The sequence below is a fragment of the Diabrotica undecimpunctata genome, chromosome 9, assembly GCF_040954645.1.
Source record: "Diabrotica undecimpunctata isolate CICGRU chromosome 9, icDiaUnde3, whole genome shotgun sequence".
Classification (NCBI taxonomy): Eukaryota; Metazoa; Arthropoda; class Insecta; order Coleoptera; family Chrysomelidae; genus Diabrotica; species Diabrotica undecimpunctata.
The window spans coordinates 8,672,545-8,689,233 of record NC_092811.1 but is presented as its reverse complement, the minus strand read 5'-3'; the positions used below and the strand labels follow the sequence as shown (position 1 = coordinate 8,689,233).

Sequence of the window (16,689 nt, the reverse complement as noted above, 5' to 3'; positions counted from 1 at the left end):
TACATGAAATCAACTTTAACTTGAGAATATCCGTCAGAAAAGATCATAACATGTAATTCGTCTTTAAAAAGACAAATACATGCCATGATGACAGTAAAATTCTCCTGTTAGTGATTCCATAGTAAATTATGAGGGAAAAACCAGGAAAAAAACCTCATAATACTATCCCGACATGGTAAGTATTTGATCGTGCATTTAGTTTACCTTCAATAAACACCAAATTCCGATTTTATATGTTTGTTAATTAAAAAACATAAATGATGTATTCTCCATATGTTACTGACTTACCAATACAGGTATTTTCCTTTTAATAACTTCCTCTTTCAATATGGGTAACCAGATCCTACTACATTCTGCCGAGGAATTCGCGACACAATTGGTCTCATTTAGCATAATTAGAGCCGCTTCTTTGATTTTTCTCTTTTTACCATCCGTTTCTTTTAGGACTATATTTGAATCATTCCATTGAACCCTATGTTCATTATCCCATGCGTGTTTACAGATTTGAGATCTATCAAATTCTCTATTTTTAATATAGGATTGATGTTCAGTTATTCTAACATTTAATGGTCTTGATGTTTCACCTAAATAAAACTGATCGCATTCACAAGGTATTTTATAAATGCAATTCTTTGTCCTTTCTTGTTCATTGTTAGGTTTGGTTTTGGACAAGATAGATCTCAACGTGTTTGTTGTTTTGAATGTTGTTGAAATGTTGAATTTATTTCCTATCCTTTTAAGCTTTTCCGATAATCCTTTTATGTATGGTATTGTTATTTTCCTCGTATTATTCCTTGCATATGTTGTAGGATCTCGTTCTAAGTTGTTTTGTTCTATTCGATCGATTGTTGAAAATTCCTTATTTATAAACGATAAAGGATAATCATTTTTTAATAAAACAGATGTTAACAAATGTTTTTCCTCCAAGAACGAATTTTCGTTAGAGCAAGTAATTAAAATTCGTTAGAGCAAGTAATTAAAATTCGTTAGAGCAAGTAATTAAAATTCGTTAGAGCAAGTAATTAAAATTCGTTCTTGGAGGAAAAACATTTGTTAACATCTGTTTTATTAAAAAATGATTATCCTTTATCGTTTATAAATAAGGAATTTTCAACAATCGATCGAATAGAACAAAACAACTTAGAACGAGATCCTACAACATATGCAAGGAATAATACGAGGAAAATAACAATACCATACATAAAAGGATTATCGGAAAAGCTTAAAAGGATAGGAAATAAATTCAACATTTCAACAACATTCAAAACAACAAACACGTTGAGATCTATCTTGTCCAAAACCAAACCTAACAATGAACAAGAAAGGACAAAGAATTGCATTTATAAAATACCTTGTGAATGCGATCAGTTTTATTTAGGTGAAACATCAAGACCATTAAATGTTAGAATAACTGAACATCAATCCTATATTAAAAATAGAGAATTTGATAGATCTCAAATCTGTAAACACGCATGGGATAATGAACATAGGGTTCAATGGAATGATTCAAATATAGTCCTAAAAGAAACGGATGGTAAAAAGAGAAAAATCAAAGAAGCGGCTCTAATTATGCTAAATGAGACCAATTGTGTCGCGAATTCCTCGGCAGAATGTAGTAGGATCTGGTTACCCATATTGAAAGAGGAAGTTATTAAAAGGAAAATACCTGTATTGGTAAGTCAGTAACATATGGAGAATACATCATTTATGTTTTTTAATTAACAAACATATAAAATCGGAATTTGGTGTTTATTGAAGGTAAACTAAATGCACGATCAAATACTTACCATGTCGGGATAGTATTATGAGGTTTTTTTCCTGGTTTTTCCCTCATAATTTACTATGGAATCACTAACAGGAGAATTTTACTGTCATCATGGCATGTATTTGTCTTTTTAAAGACGAATTACATGTTATGATCTTTTCTGACGGATATTCTCAAGTTAAAGTTGATTTCATGTAATCGAATGAACTATCTTATAAGTAAAGTCGTCCCAGGAACGCAACTCAACAATATTGGCAATATCATTTTAAAGTCGTCTACTTTAAAATGTATAAGGTATGTCTGAATTGTCAATATAGATGAGTCAGATAAAATTAAATTATTAGAAGAATTTTTCACTAAGTAACAAAAAACAAATAGTTTGTATTTTGAGAACGATTTCCGAAGTGGAAATTGAAACGTCAATAAACGTATTTTAACCTTTAATGTGGCTTATTCCCATTTAAATATAAATTATGAATTATTATATCTTTATTAAAGGGTCTATGGTTGATATTCTGTTGAATATTAAAATACGGGCAAATGCTTAATATGCAAAAGAAATATACGGCAGAAAATAAGACTTCAATCAAATGTGATGGATGTAAGAGGGCTTTACATATTAATTGCGCCAGTGTAACAGCTACACAAGTAAGATGTCTTCAATTAGCAGCAGATACTAGAAAACTAAAATATTTCTGTGAGGATTATGAGCAAGGTTTATTGAAAGTACCAATCTGTTTGGGCTTTGAGATCGGCTTATTTTGCTTTGGTCTTATCTAAAGTGAAAGTTCATTCTACTGCATTTGAGAGATCGCAGAACAAATGTTTAAGATATTAGGCATATAAATTAAACATATGCATTATAAATCACGATACTATAGATATTTTAAAAACACTCAACATGGATTTATTAATGATCCGACGAGATAACTCTGATTTAGTATTTGTGTTTAAATTAATAAATGGTTTAATTTGTTGTCCTGAACTTCTCCAATCTATTAGTTTATATTTCCCTCCAGAAGTCTCAGATATGTTGATCTGTTTTATCTACCTCTTCATCGTACAAATTATGGTATGCACTCACCCATTGCGCGAACACTGAAAATTATAAATAGGAATAATTTAGATATATTTGGTGTCTCTATGGTTTCATTGAAAAATCGGATAAAAAGAGCTTGACAAGTTGGAGCCACTGTTTTGTTTATTTTAATTCATCTTGTTTCATATATAATTAATATTTTGTTCTACAATTATATATCTACAACAGTTGTACAATTATATATCTTCAACAGTATATATCTACAGTTGTAGATATATATATATATATATATATATATATATATATATATATATATATATATATATATATATCTACAACTATATTAAGATTTTAATTCCACTTTGTTTGTAAGCAATTACAGAGATTTATTTTTACACTGTATGTTAACATATATTTTATTTGTAATGGGGGTAATACATAGATAATGGGGCTAATATAGTGAAGACTACCAATATTTTCCTAGGTCCCAAAAGCCATATTCCTTGCTATACACACACACTCAGTTTAGTCTGCCAGAATTCTATGCAAAATTGTCCAGAACTTCTCGAGCCTGAGGTCCAAATCTTATCGGAAGTGTGTCATATCCTCAAGCTATTAAATATGGCAACCAAAGAAATAAGTGAAGAAACCTATCTAACAGGCAGTTTGTGCATCACTGTAGCTAGTAATACAAGAAAAAGACTGGACGTAACTATAGACAAGGACTAGATCATTAAATTAAAAGTCAAAGGGCTAAAAGAATTTACCAGATTTGATCAAATTGAGCACTGCAGTTTATTGGGTTTGGCTACATAATTGGACCCACGATTTAAGATGTATGTTAAAAATACAATTACATGTAGCAAGTAAGTATTCATTTTTCAACATTTTTATCAGATAATGTGTACTACTCAAAAGTTTTTAAAATCTTTCTTTATTTCTTTGTATACAGCATTTCAATGAATTTAAATATTTGTCATACAATCATTTAAAATATTGTTCCTTACAGTAATTAATGTTTTTCTAATAATTAAATACGTTTTTTACTAAACTAAGTTCTATTCTATCTTAAATATACACTCCCGCACTTCACTTCTTATTCCTCTTAATACAGTAAAATTTCTTAACCATACTATTTTTCCAAGATCAAAATTTCTTATCCATTTTTAAATAAAAAATGGCTGTTTGACCATATCCCGAAAATATTTTTTATTTCAATGATCATACCGAATATGCATTCATTAATTGTTTAAAACAATATTTACACTGTTTTTCCAATATTTATTTTCAAATGTTTTTTCAGATCACCTCGCTGGGAATATTGGTTAACACGAACTTTACATGCTTAAGGATTTGCTCCAGTATGCATTCGCAAATGCATTTTCAAATTAGTTCCTGTAGCAAATGTTTTAAAGCAAATTTCACACTTGTAAGGTTTTTCCCCAGTATGTATTCGCAAATGCTTTTTCAAATTATTTGCTGCAGTAAATGTCTTCAAGCAAATTTCACACTCGTAAGGTTTTTCCCCAGTATGTGTTCGCAAATGCTTTTTCAAATTATTTGCTGCAGTAAATGTCTTCAAACAAATTTCACACTCGTAAGGTTTTTCCCCAGTATGTGTTCGCAAATGTATTTTCAAACGATTTGCCGCAGTAAACGTTTTAAAACAAATTTCACACTTATATGGTTTTTCACCAGTATGTGTTCGCCAATGCATTTTCAAGCTATTTGTCGCAGTAAACGTTTTAAAACAAATTTTACACTTATAACGTTTTTCTCCAGTATGTGTTCGCAAATGCTTTTTCAAATTATTTGCTGCAGTAAATGTCTTCAAACAAATTTCACACTCGTAAGGTTTTTCCCCAGTATGTGTTCGCAAATGTATTTTCAAACGATTTGCCGCAGTAAACGTTTTAAAACAAATTTCACACTTATACGGTTTTTCACCAGTATGTGTTCGCCAATGCATTTTCAAGCTATTTGTCGCAGTAAACGTTTTAAAACAAATTTTACACTTATAACGTTTTTCTCCAGTGTGTACTTTCTTATGCATTATCAAACAGCTTTGCTGACCAAACTGTCTCAGACAAATTTCACACTTATACGGTTTTTCCCCAGTATGTATTCGCACATGTATTTTTAAACTATCTGCTGTAGTAAATGTCTTAACACAAATTTCACACTTGTAAGGTTTCTCCCCAGTATGTATTCGCAAATGCTTTTTCAAATTATTTGCTGCAGTAAATGTCTTCAAGCAAATTTCACACTCGTAAGGTTTTTCCCCAGTATGTGTTGGCAAATGCTTTTTCAAATTATTTGCTGCAGTAAATGTCTTCAAGCAAATTTCACACTCGTAAGGTTTTTCCCCAGAATGTGTTCGCAAATGCCTTTTCAAATTATCTGCTGTAGTAAATGTCTTCAAGCAAATTTCACACTCGTAAGGTTTTTCCCCAGTATGTATTCGCAAATGCTTTTTCAAATTACCTGCTATAGTGAATGTCTTAAAGCAAACTTCACACTCGTAAGGTTTTTCTCTAGTGTGTACTTTCTTATGCGTTATCAAATGGCATTGCCGATAAAACTGCCTAAGACAAATTTCACACTTGTAATGTTTTTCTGTAATCTGGACATTTACACTTTTGTTTAATATGCTTTCTTCGTCATGTTGACTTATTTGTTGTTGTTTGTGGTATGGATGTTTAGGTAATGTGTTTGTAGTTTCCATTTTATTGTTGATTAGGGAAAACTCTAAAATATAAATAAGACTATTATAAAAATTTGTTTTTTTAAGCAATTAAATAAATGCATAAATTCAACAACAGGAATAAAGATAAATAAGTCTATAAGAAACACATGTAGTGATAAAAAATCTAAACCCAACAAATTTACCTTTCACAATTTATTATTTTAGACCCTTTGATAGACAACATCCAAGAAGACATGAGATATATGGGAATACGTGCTTGGCAGAAGAAGGGGATGGATAGGGACGACTGGAGAGAAATTCTTGTGGAGGCTAGGACCCACGAAGGGTTGTACTAACGTCACTGTCCAAATGGTAATACCTACAAGGAGTCTACCACATCCAATGTCATTTTAATAATAAATATAGCATGTAACTTAAGTAAATTTCGGTTTTTATTACTACTAAAGTCAACTCAGCATTCTACTAACAAAAAACTTCATGATAACTTATCATCAGTACAAGTGCAGACGGGTACAAGTATACTTTCTGTGAAAAATGAGAAGACAGTTATTTATCAGTCAACCTCAAAGGATGTCATTAGCAATTGCCTCCAAAAAACTGTTGTTTTACAAGTAAATATTAATAACTAATTTGTAAAGTTATATTAAGATATGCATAATTAGTACAAAGTATATGAAGATCATGAAGGTTTGATCGTGAGCAAGGTTTATTGAAAGTACCAATCTGTTTGGGCTTTAAGATCGGTTTATTTTGTTTTGGTCTTATCTAAAGTGGAAGTTCATTCTACTATATTGGAGAGATCGCAGAACAAATGTTTAAGATATTGGGCATATAAATTAAACATATGCATTATAAATCACGATACTATAGATATTTTAAAAACACTCAACATGGATTTACTAAAGATTCGACGAGATAACTCTGATTTAGTATTTGTGGTTAAATTAATAAATGGTTTAGTTTGTTGTACTGAACTTCTCCTATCTATTAGTTTATATTTCCCTCCAGAAGTCTCAGATATGTTAATCTGTTTTATATATCTTTTCACCGTACAAATTATAGTATGCACTCACCCATTGAGCGAACACTGAAAATTATAAATAGGAACAATTGAGAAATATTTGATAAGTTATAGGTACTTTTTTGTTTATTTTAATTCATCTTGTTTCATATAGAATTAATATTTTGTTTTATTTATAATTAAGACTTTAATACCATTTTGTTTGTAAGCAATTACAGAGATTGATTTTTATATTGTTTAAGAATAAGAACTGAAACTCATCAAATGGTAAGAAAAATAAAAACAGACTACTGGGAAAGATTCACAAAAGGACTAGAGATGGATTTCTATGGACAACAGAAACAATTATGGCGCTTCATAAGACAACAAAGAAGCGAAATGAAAGAACTAGTTGAAATAGAACACATACAAGAGGATACATGGGTGGCCTTCCTGACAGAAATGTTTAAAAAACAAAACGAAGAACCTTTACCAGAAACGCCAAATATAATAACTTAGGAAAAGACCGAAATCTCCCAAAACGATGTGAAAGAAGGGATAAACAAATTGAAAAACAGAAAGTCGCCCGGAGAAGATCAAACACCAAATGAACTCTTAAAATATGGAGGTGATCATCTTGTACAACAACTGCAACTTCTTATTAATAAAATAATCACCACGAACAGAATACCAGAGAATGGAGGAGAGCGATCATGGTGATGTTCTTCAAAAAAAGGACATAAGAAAGACCCCAATAATTATCGAGCAATAAATTTATTAAATACAACACTCAAATTGACAACAAGAATAATAGCGACAAAAATAAACGAACGAATATCTTGTGCAAGAGGAACAGCAAGGATTTCGGACAGGAAGATCATGCACGGATGCAGTTTTTGTAATAAGACAAATAAAAGAAAAGTCGCTGGAATACAACAAACCAGTATATATGTGTCTGATAGATTTGAAGATAGCGTTTGATAGAGTGAGAATTCGGGACGCGATACATTTATTATATGAAAAGGCAATATCACTGGATTTAGTAAAAACCATTGAGAATATATATAATAATAACATAGCTATGGTAAGATGTAAAGGAAAACTATCACAACCTATCAAATATGAAACTGGCGTTAGACAAGGAGATTCGCTGAACCCATTAATATTTAATCTCATAATGGATGAAATCATAAAGAAAGTTAAAAAAGAAGAGGATATAGAATGGCATAAAAGGAAATAAGGATAATATGCTACGCCGACGACGCCATAATAACAGCCGAAAATGAAGATGACCTACAAAGATTAATTAAAGAATTCGAAGATACGGCGCTCATATACAACATGGAGATCTCAACAGAGAAAACTAAAGCGATAGTGATATCAGCGGAACCGAGAAGATGTAAACTAGTCGTAAATAACAAAATAATAGAACAAGTGATAGAAACTGAATACTTGGGAATAAAACTGTCAAGCTACGGAAAAGTGGAAGAAGAAGTACAAAAACAAGTGAACATGGCAAACAGAGCAGCAGGATGTCTCAACAACACAATCTGGAGAAACAAATATCTCGTAATGGAAACGAAAACCAGGATATATAAATCAACAATAAGACCGATAATGACGTACACAGCGGAAACAAGAGCAGATACGGCGAAAACACAAAGACTACTGGAAACAACAGAAAAGAAAGTCTTACGAAAAATAACAAAGCAAACTCTAAGAGACAGAGTAAGAAGTGAGGAAATACGAGCGAGATGTGGTATAGAGGAAATAAACGCGTGGACCAAAAGAAGAAAAGTGTAATGGAATCAACACATTGAAAGCATGACAGAAAATAGAATAGTACGAATAGCAAGAGACAAATCGCCAAATGGAAGAAGATTATTGGGACGACCGAGAAAAAGATGGTCAGACAACGTCAATTGAGGCTAAAAACCGAAGTAAAACAGGCATTTTGCCTATTTATAAAGTAGGAAGATGAAGAAGATTTTTATACTGTATGTTAACATATATTATATTTGTAATGGGGGTAATACATAGATAATGGGGCTAATATAGTGAAGACCACCAATATTTTCCTGGAATCCAAAAGACATATTCTTTGCTATACAGACACACACTCAGTTGAATCTGCCAAAATTCTATGCAAAATTGTCCAAAATTTCTGGAGCCTCAGGTCGAAATCTTATCGGAAGTGTGTAACATCCTCAAGAGATTACATATGGCAACCAAAGAAATAAGTGAAGAAACCTATCTAACAGGCAGTTTGTGCATCCCCGTAGCTAGTAATACAAGAAAAAGACTGGACGTAACTAAAGACAAGGACTAGATCCATAAATTAAAAGTCAAAGGGCTAAAATAATTTACCAGATTTGATCAAATTGAGCAGTGCAGTTTAATGGGTTTGGCTACATAATTGGACCCACGATTTAAGACGTATGTTAAAAAAAAACAGGTGTGGCATTCCAGTGGGACTGCCGGTAGAAGTTACACTTCTATACACGCATTCGCCGTTACAAATTGATTTGGGAGTCAATCTGCTCAATCATTACATATGTAATGCTATAGGTAAGACAGCAGAAAGAGAAACAGAATTAATAAAAACTTACTAACAATTAATAAACAACATTTGACCTGTAATAGGAGTATAGTAAATGAAGGATTGAATCAATATTTTGATGAAAATGTATATTTTTATTTTCATATATATGTATGAAAGGAGTTGAATGCAAAACAAAATTTTTACACATACTCTGCAGTAAAATTCATTGTTTATTTTGTTATTAATATAAAAATACAATAAAATACACTGCAACATAATTCAATATAATAATACAATACAAATTAAAATGCAATATTCATAAGTATTTAAAAAAATGACAATAATATACATAACTTTTCTACTTAGGCATAATATGTTTAATTTATCATGTAATAATATTATTAAAAAAAGTTCTCCCCGACTGGGAATCGAACCCCGGTCTCCCGCGTGATAGGCGGGGATACTGACTACTATACTACCGAGGACATGACACAAATGTATTTTAAAATTGACAGTTCTTGGTCATACAGTGATTTATTGAGATTATTATTTTGAAATACAAAAAACTAATATAATTCTGAACATTTAATAAATAATACAAAACATATCACATAAATAATAATATTAAATATATATACAATAGGAACATTTTTATATTCGAGAGAGGAAGAGAGAGAAAATATATCTTCTGTCTCTCTCTTACTCATTATCTTACATATGTAATGATTTCACAGATTCACTCCCATACAAATTTCCAACGTGGAGCGCGCGTATAGAAGTATAACTTCAAAAATACAATTATATGTAGCAAGTAAGTATTCATTTTTCAACATTTTTATCACATAATGTGTACTACTCAAAAGTTTTTAAAATCTTTCATTTCTTTGTATACAGCATTTCAATGAATTTAAATATTTGTCATACAATCATTTAAAATATTGTTCCTTACAGTAATTAATGTTTTTCTAATAATTAAATACGTTTTTTACTAAACTAAGTTCTATTCTATCTTAAATATACACTCCCGCACTTCACTTCTTATTCCTCTTAATACAGTAAAATTTCTTAACCATACTAATTTTTCCAAGATCAAAATTTCTTTTTCATTTTTAAATAAAAAATGGCTGTTTGACCATATCCCGAAAATATTTTTTTTCAATGATCACACCGAATATGCATTCGTTAATTGTTTAAAACAATATTTACACTGTTTTTCCAATATTTATTTTTAAATGTTTTTTCAGATCACCTCGCTGGGAATATTGGTTAACACGAACTTTACATGCTTAAGGATTTTCCCCAGTATGTGTTCTCAAATGCAATTTGAACTTATCTGCTGCAGTAAATGCCTTAAAGCAAATTTCACACTTTTATGGTTTCTCCCCAGTATGTGTTCGCAAATGTGTTTTCAAACTATTTGCGGCAGTATATGTTTTAAAACAAATTTTACACTTGTAAGGTTTTTCCCCAGTATGTGTTAGTAAATGCATTTTCAAATTATTTGCTGTAGTAAACATTTTATAGCAAATTTCACATTTGTATGGTTTCTCCCTAGTATGTGTTCGCAAATGTATTTTTAAACTATTTGCGGCAGTATATGTTTTAAAACAAATTTCACACTTGTAAGGTTTTTCCCCAGTATGTGTTCGTAAATGCATTTTCAAATCACCTGCTGTAGTAAATGTCTTCAAGCAAATTTCACAGTTGTAAGGTTTTTCCCCAGTATGTGTTCGTAAATGCATTTTCAATTGATTTGCTGTAGTAAACATTTTAAAGCAAATTTCACACTTGTACGGTTTTTCCCCAGTATGTGTTCGTAAATGTATTTTCAAATTATTTGCTGTAGTAAACATTTTAAAGCAAATTTCACACTTGTACGGTTTCTCCCTAGTATGTGTTCGCAAATGTATTTTTAAACTATTTGCGGCAGTATATGTTTTAAAACAAATTTCACAATTGTAAGGTTTTTCGCCAGTATGTGTTCGCAAATGCTTTTTCAAATTATCTGCTGTACTAAATGTCTTCAAGCAAATTTCACACTTGTAAGGTTTTTCCCCAGTATGTGTTCGTAAATGCATTTTCAATTGATTTGCTGTAGTAAACATTTTAAAGCAAATTTCACACTTGTACGGTTTTTCCCCAGTAGGTGTACACAAATGCTTTTTCAAAGTATCTGTTATAGTAAATGTCTTTAAGCAAATTTCACACTTGTAAGGTTTTTCCCCAGTATGTGTTCGCAAATGCTTTTTTAAATTATCTGCTGTAGTAAATGTTTTCAAGCAAATTTCACACTTGTAAGGTTTTTCCCCAGTATGTGTTCCCAAATGCATTTTCAAATTATTTGCTGTAGTAAACATTTTAAAGCAAATTTCACACTTGTACGGTTTTTCCCCAGTATGTGTTCGCAAATGCTTTTCCAAATCACCTGCTATAGTGAATGTCTTAAAGCAAACTTCACACTTGTAAGGTTTTTCTCTAGTGTGTACTTTCTTATGCGTTATCAAATGGATTTGCCGATAAAACTGCCTAAGACAAATTTCACACTTGTAATGTTTTTCTGTAATCTTAACTTTTACACTTTTGTTTAATATGCTTTCTTCATCATGTTGACTTATTTGTTGTTGTTTGTGATATGGATGTTTAGGTGGTGTGTTTTTAGTTTCCATTTTATTGGTGATTAGAGAAAACCCTAAAATATAAATAAGACTATTATAAGAAACACATGTAGCAGTAAAAAATCTAAAATCAACAAATTTACCTTTCTCAACTTATTATTTTAGACCCTTTGATAGACAACATCCATGAAGATATGATAAATATGGGAGTACGTGCTTGGCAGAAGAAAGCGATAGATAGAGATGATTGGAGAGAAATTCTCGAGGAGGCTAGAACCCACGAAGGGTTGTACTAACGTCACTGTCCAAATGGTAATACGTACAAGGAGTCTACCACATTCAATGTGTTTTTAATAATAAATATATCATGTAACTTAAGTAAATTTCTGTTAAAGTCAACTCAAATTCTTCTAAAAAAATTCATGATAACTTATCATTAGTACACATGCAGAGGGGTACAAGTATATTTTCGGTGAAAAATGAGAAGGCAGATATTTATTAATCAACCTCAAAGGATGTCATTAGCAATTACCTCCAAAAAACTGTTGTTTTGCTAGTAAATATTAATATATATATATATATATATATATATATATATATATATATATATATATATATATATATATATTTAGGGATTCTACAGTATTCACTGCCTTCCCTCGCTCAACCGTTTCCATCTCTCTCTGTTGTTCCATTCTCCATCGTTCAGTCCTCTCTTACTCATGGCGTCGTAAATATTAATAATTAATGTATAAAGCTATATCAAGATATGCATAATTGGTACAAGGTATATTAAGACATCTTTCGTTTTTAAAAAACAATTTGTTTAACTTGTTAAGCTGTTCGGGCTGTTAGGCCTTTGTCTTCTGAGATTACTCTACTCGCCTCCCCTCCACTGGTTTCAGCGTGAAGGGGCGTGTCGTCGTTCGTAGCTTTTCTTTTTGCGTGTTTTGCGGGAAGGGTATTTGTGGATTTTAATATTGGTATCCATGTTTTGTTACTTTTTAGTCCTTCTTCTATCCGATTAAAATTATTTGGATACTTATATATTTCCACTGCTTCCCAATATAACTGTGGGTAGTATTGTGATTTTTTATCCAGCATCTGCGTTTCTTCAAAAAGTATCCGATGTTCTCCGCTTCCCAAAGCGTGTTCGGCAACGGCAAATTTGTCGATATGTCCTAAACGACAATGGCTTTTATGTTCGTTTAACCTTGTGTTTGTCTGTCTTTACATTGGCTTTTTTAAGTATTCGCCCAATTCTGTCTGTTACCCCCGATATATAGGGCAAGAACGCTTTGCCTATACATGCTGTTTCTTCGTTCTTTCTTCTAGAAACTTTGTTAATCGCTTTATGTATTTCTCTTCTGGTATAACCATTAGATGTGAGCGCTTTTGCAATATGAAGAAGTTCACTTTGCAGATACTGTGGTTCACAAATTCTCTTCTCCTTCTCCGCCAGAGTTTTGATGGTACCTTGTTTTTGGCCTGGATGATGATTTGAGTTCCTGTTTAGGTAAACTTATATCGAAGATTAAACAAAAGAATTAGCTTCATAGGCAGGTAAATAAATCTGCAAATGCTTTGGTTTTGGCTGAATATAAATCACTGAAACGAGAGGTGAAACAGCTTAGTAGGAAAGCATATAGGTGTCACAATGAAAATATTGAGGATAATGTACAAACTGATAGTAGTTTTTGGTCCTGTATAAAATCCTGTGGTGTAAATAATACAATTCCAACAGAGGTCTCTTATAGGGATGTGAACATAAGTGGCTGTCTCCATGTTTTTGCAGAATACTTTGTCTCTTTATTTCAAAGATCAAATAGTCTCAATAGTACACTGAATCAGGGGGTCTTTACTTTTCAAAAGTAACAGTTGAGAATGTTCTCCAAAGCATTAAAAGACTAAAACCAAAAAAAAGCCGCAGATAATGACAATATACCAGCATACATTTTTAAAGTTTGTGCAGAGACTTTTTCTGTACCTCTCACACTAATTTTTAATTTGTCCCTTAAACAAAGTAAATTTCCAGATAGCTTAAAGCATGCAGTTATAACACCTATACTTAAATCTGGTAATGCTGGTAACTCAATTCAATTGCTAAGGTATTCGAGAATGTGCTTTATAACAATATTTAGAATTACTTTGGAGACAGGTTCTGTCCAGAACAACATGGTTTTTTACCAAGAAAGTTCACTGTGTCAAATTTGTGTGTTTTTACAAGTTTTGAAGCAGGGACCATAAATAATAAAACTCAGCTGGATGTCATTTTTACGAATGACTAACTTGTTTTACGATGGATTAACTTGTTTTAAAGTTCAGCGACTGGATAATAGAAGAAATTTTCATTCAGCCCTTTTTATTTACTATGTTGTAAATCACATTAAATATAAAGATTGCCTTTTTATAAATAATATTAAATTTATTATCCCAAAAATACATCTAAGAATTAATAACAAACGACTGTTCTCAACTAATAAGACTGATTGTTCATCCATAAATAAGATGTTGTTAGAAGAATGTGATAATTAACTGTGATATACGCTTTTTAAATTCGTCTGTGAAACAAATAAAAGTTGCTTTTGAAACAAATTTCTAGTCTGCAAAAGTTGTCTTAAAATTTAATTTAGATGTATATTGTTTTTTACTTGTTTTATTCTGTCTAGATTTAGTTTTTAATATAGTTATTAGTTTTTAGTAGTAGTTAGCACTCTTTTAATGTAATAACAATCATTTTGTGTTTAAAAGGAGGTTAAATAAATAAAGAAATGAATAAAATAAATAAATAAAAACTTTAAACTTGATTATCTCAGTTTGTCACTATTGAGGGTTGGTAATTTTCTGCATAACGCCATCCATTTGGTGAAACTTGGTTACACGAGGATATTTTAGAATGTGAAATTAAAATACCTTCATATAGAACTTTAAGATGTGATTGTGATACTAGTTATTAGTGTAAGTCAAGAGGAATGGGTATTTTGATTGTTGTTAAAGATAACATTATCTCTGTCCTGAAACCTTTGTACAAATCTATTCAACTTTTTTTTATGTTCATTTGGTAAAGAAAATTTTATAATTGGAGAGGTATACATTTCCCTAAAATCCGTAGGATGAATATATGAACAATACTGTTTATCAGTAGAAGATATATCTCCAAGGTATAATTTTTTCCAAATGATTAATATTCCAAATGAAAGAAATGTGTTTTTAGACTTAGTATTTACAAATAATTGTGATTTACAAGTAGCAAAAGCTTTAGATCCGATTTTTAAAAACAGTTATCATCACATACACATCAGTTCTACTTACAATATTAGTTTTACGTGAATGTCAAGGTAAGTCATTAGACTATACTGACTTTTATCATAATTTTGTAAACGCAGACTATAGTTCGTCCCAAACCCTTCTTTCAGTGCGTCATAGTTAATCGAATTCTCTCTAACACATTAAGCTAGAAGTGACAGAAACAAAACGTGAGTCTGTGATTATTATACATAGACCTTAGAAAATTATTTATAGTAAAGCTAACTCTACTTACGGATGTATAATTGGTTGGAGTTTAGAATACGCTAAATAGATATCCAATCAATGATGCACATAAATATAATTTGACACAGATTGTCTCGATCGTGACAGTACTTTCACAACGTCAACTGATAAAATGATAATTGTCATTCCAGGTTAGTATTATCAGACATTTTACAGTAAAAATTTAATTTTGTATTTATTGTCATAAAAATAGTTTAAATATGCCGAGATATATCGAAAAAGAACAAAGACTAATATTAAAATTATTAAATTATTTTCAATTACAAAAAGACAGATTACCATCCTGCAACTGTCAAATTTAACTAAAATGTCAAGCAATAATTCTCGACATTCTTAAAATCCTATATGACGTCAAAATTAGTGACGCACTGAAAGAAGGGTTTGGGACAAACTGTATGTAGGTCTTAATAACTATCTTTCAATGATACCTTCAATTGAAAATATGAACGAGATTATTTGAATGATGAACAAGAGTACAACTACAAATACGACATTTTGAAGCCCTGTCACTTATAATAACTTGAAAGCTGTATCAATGGCTTTGCTAAAATTTTTTTCAACCTTAAGCCCAATATTAAGGCAACCAAAACAATGATAAAACTTGCTTTTCAATATGAGATGAGTAAAAGCTACTAATAATTATTTCTTTGCCTCCTAGTCATGTACCCAACACCCTTTAGTGACACTAATTAGAGCAATACTCAATAGTATTACCTATTACCCTTGTCATAGTAATCATCCAGTTGGTCTTCCAATTAAATGCTGTTTAATATTACAGATATATTACTACAAATGGATAGGAAAGATGTATTTTGTTTACTTTAATGTTTTTCAAGGAAATATTAGAACTTCTGCAAAACTGCAACTATTTTATCTATGTTTGGCCTCATATTTCTCATGTTTTTAGTATCTCACCTGTATCATCTTGTGTTTCCTTTTTAACATCTTCAACATCTATTATATCTACTTCTGTGGATAACTCACTCTGCATATATCGTATGTCTGCACTACTGAATCCATTATCAGATTCCCCAAGTTCTTTCTTAATTTCTTCCTTAATATCCATTATATTATATTCATGTGCCAACTTTTTGTTGTCTTAAATGGTCTTAAACCACATGAGGTATGTGTAGTGTAAGTTGTAAGTAATGTGTAAACACTATATTATTTATCTATGGTGTAAACTTTATCTTGCTTTATCAATGGTATGGTGTAAACAGTAAACCAGCAAAATTATAGAGAAAGTGCTGGTGTGGTGAAGTTAGCTACAAACAGTGTTGTTAACTCTGCAACTGAATATTTCCGTAGAGGGCGCTTCAAAAATCCGTAGAAATCCGTAGAACAGAAACATGTGCTTGGTACAGTGTTGCCAGATGGATATTTTCAACAACAGGAGAAAAGGGCAATACAAAACAGGAGATTTCCTTTCAAAAACAGTAGATTTATTTTTATTTTATATATTATATAAT

General features: G+C 31.1%; 1 protein-coding gene across 2 annotated transcripts; it reads right to left on the bottom strand.

The window, feature by feature from the left end:
- Positions 1-3,607: 3,607 nt before the first annotated feature.
- LOC140449482 (uncharacterized) lies at positions 3,608-16,465 on the bottom strand. Of its 2 annotated transcripts, none has more exons than XM_072542663.1 (2): positions 16,136-16,465; positions 3,608-5,552 (listed from the first exon to the last, which is right to left on the bottom strand). In XM_072542663.1, exons 1-2 carry the CDS (start codon positions 16,284-16,286, stop codon positions 4,150-4,152), a joined length of 1,554 nt encoding a protein of 517 aa, XP_072398764.1. In that variant the 5' UTR covers positions 16,287-16,465; the 3' UTR covers positions 3,608-4,149. The 2 variants fall into 2 exon arrangements, with proteins under 2 accessions (XP_072398764.1, XP_072398765.1); XM_072542664.1 differs by lacking the exon at positions 3,608-5,552 and adding an exon at positions 9,285-11,742.
- Positions 16,466-16,689: the final 224 nt, after the last annotated feature.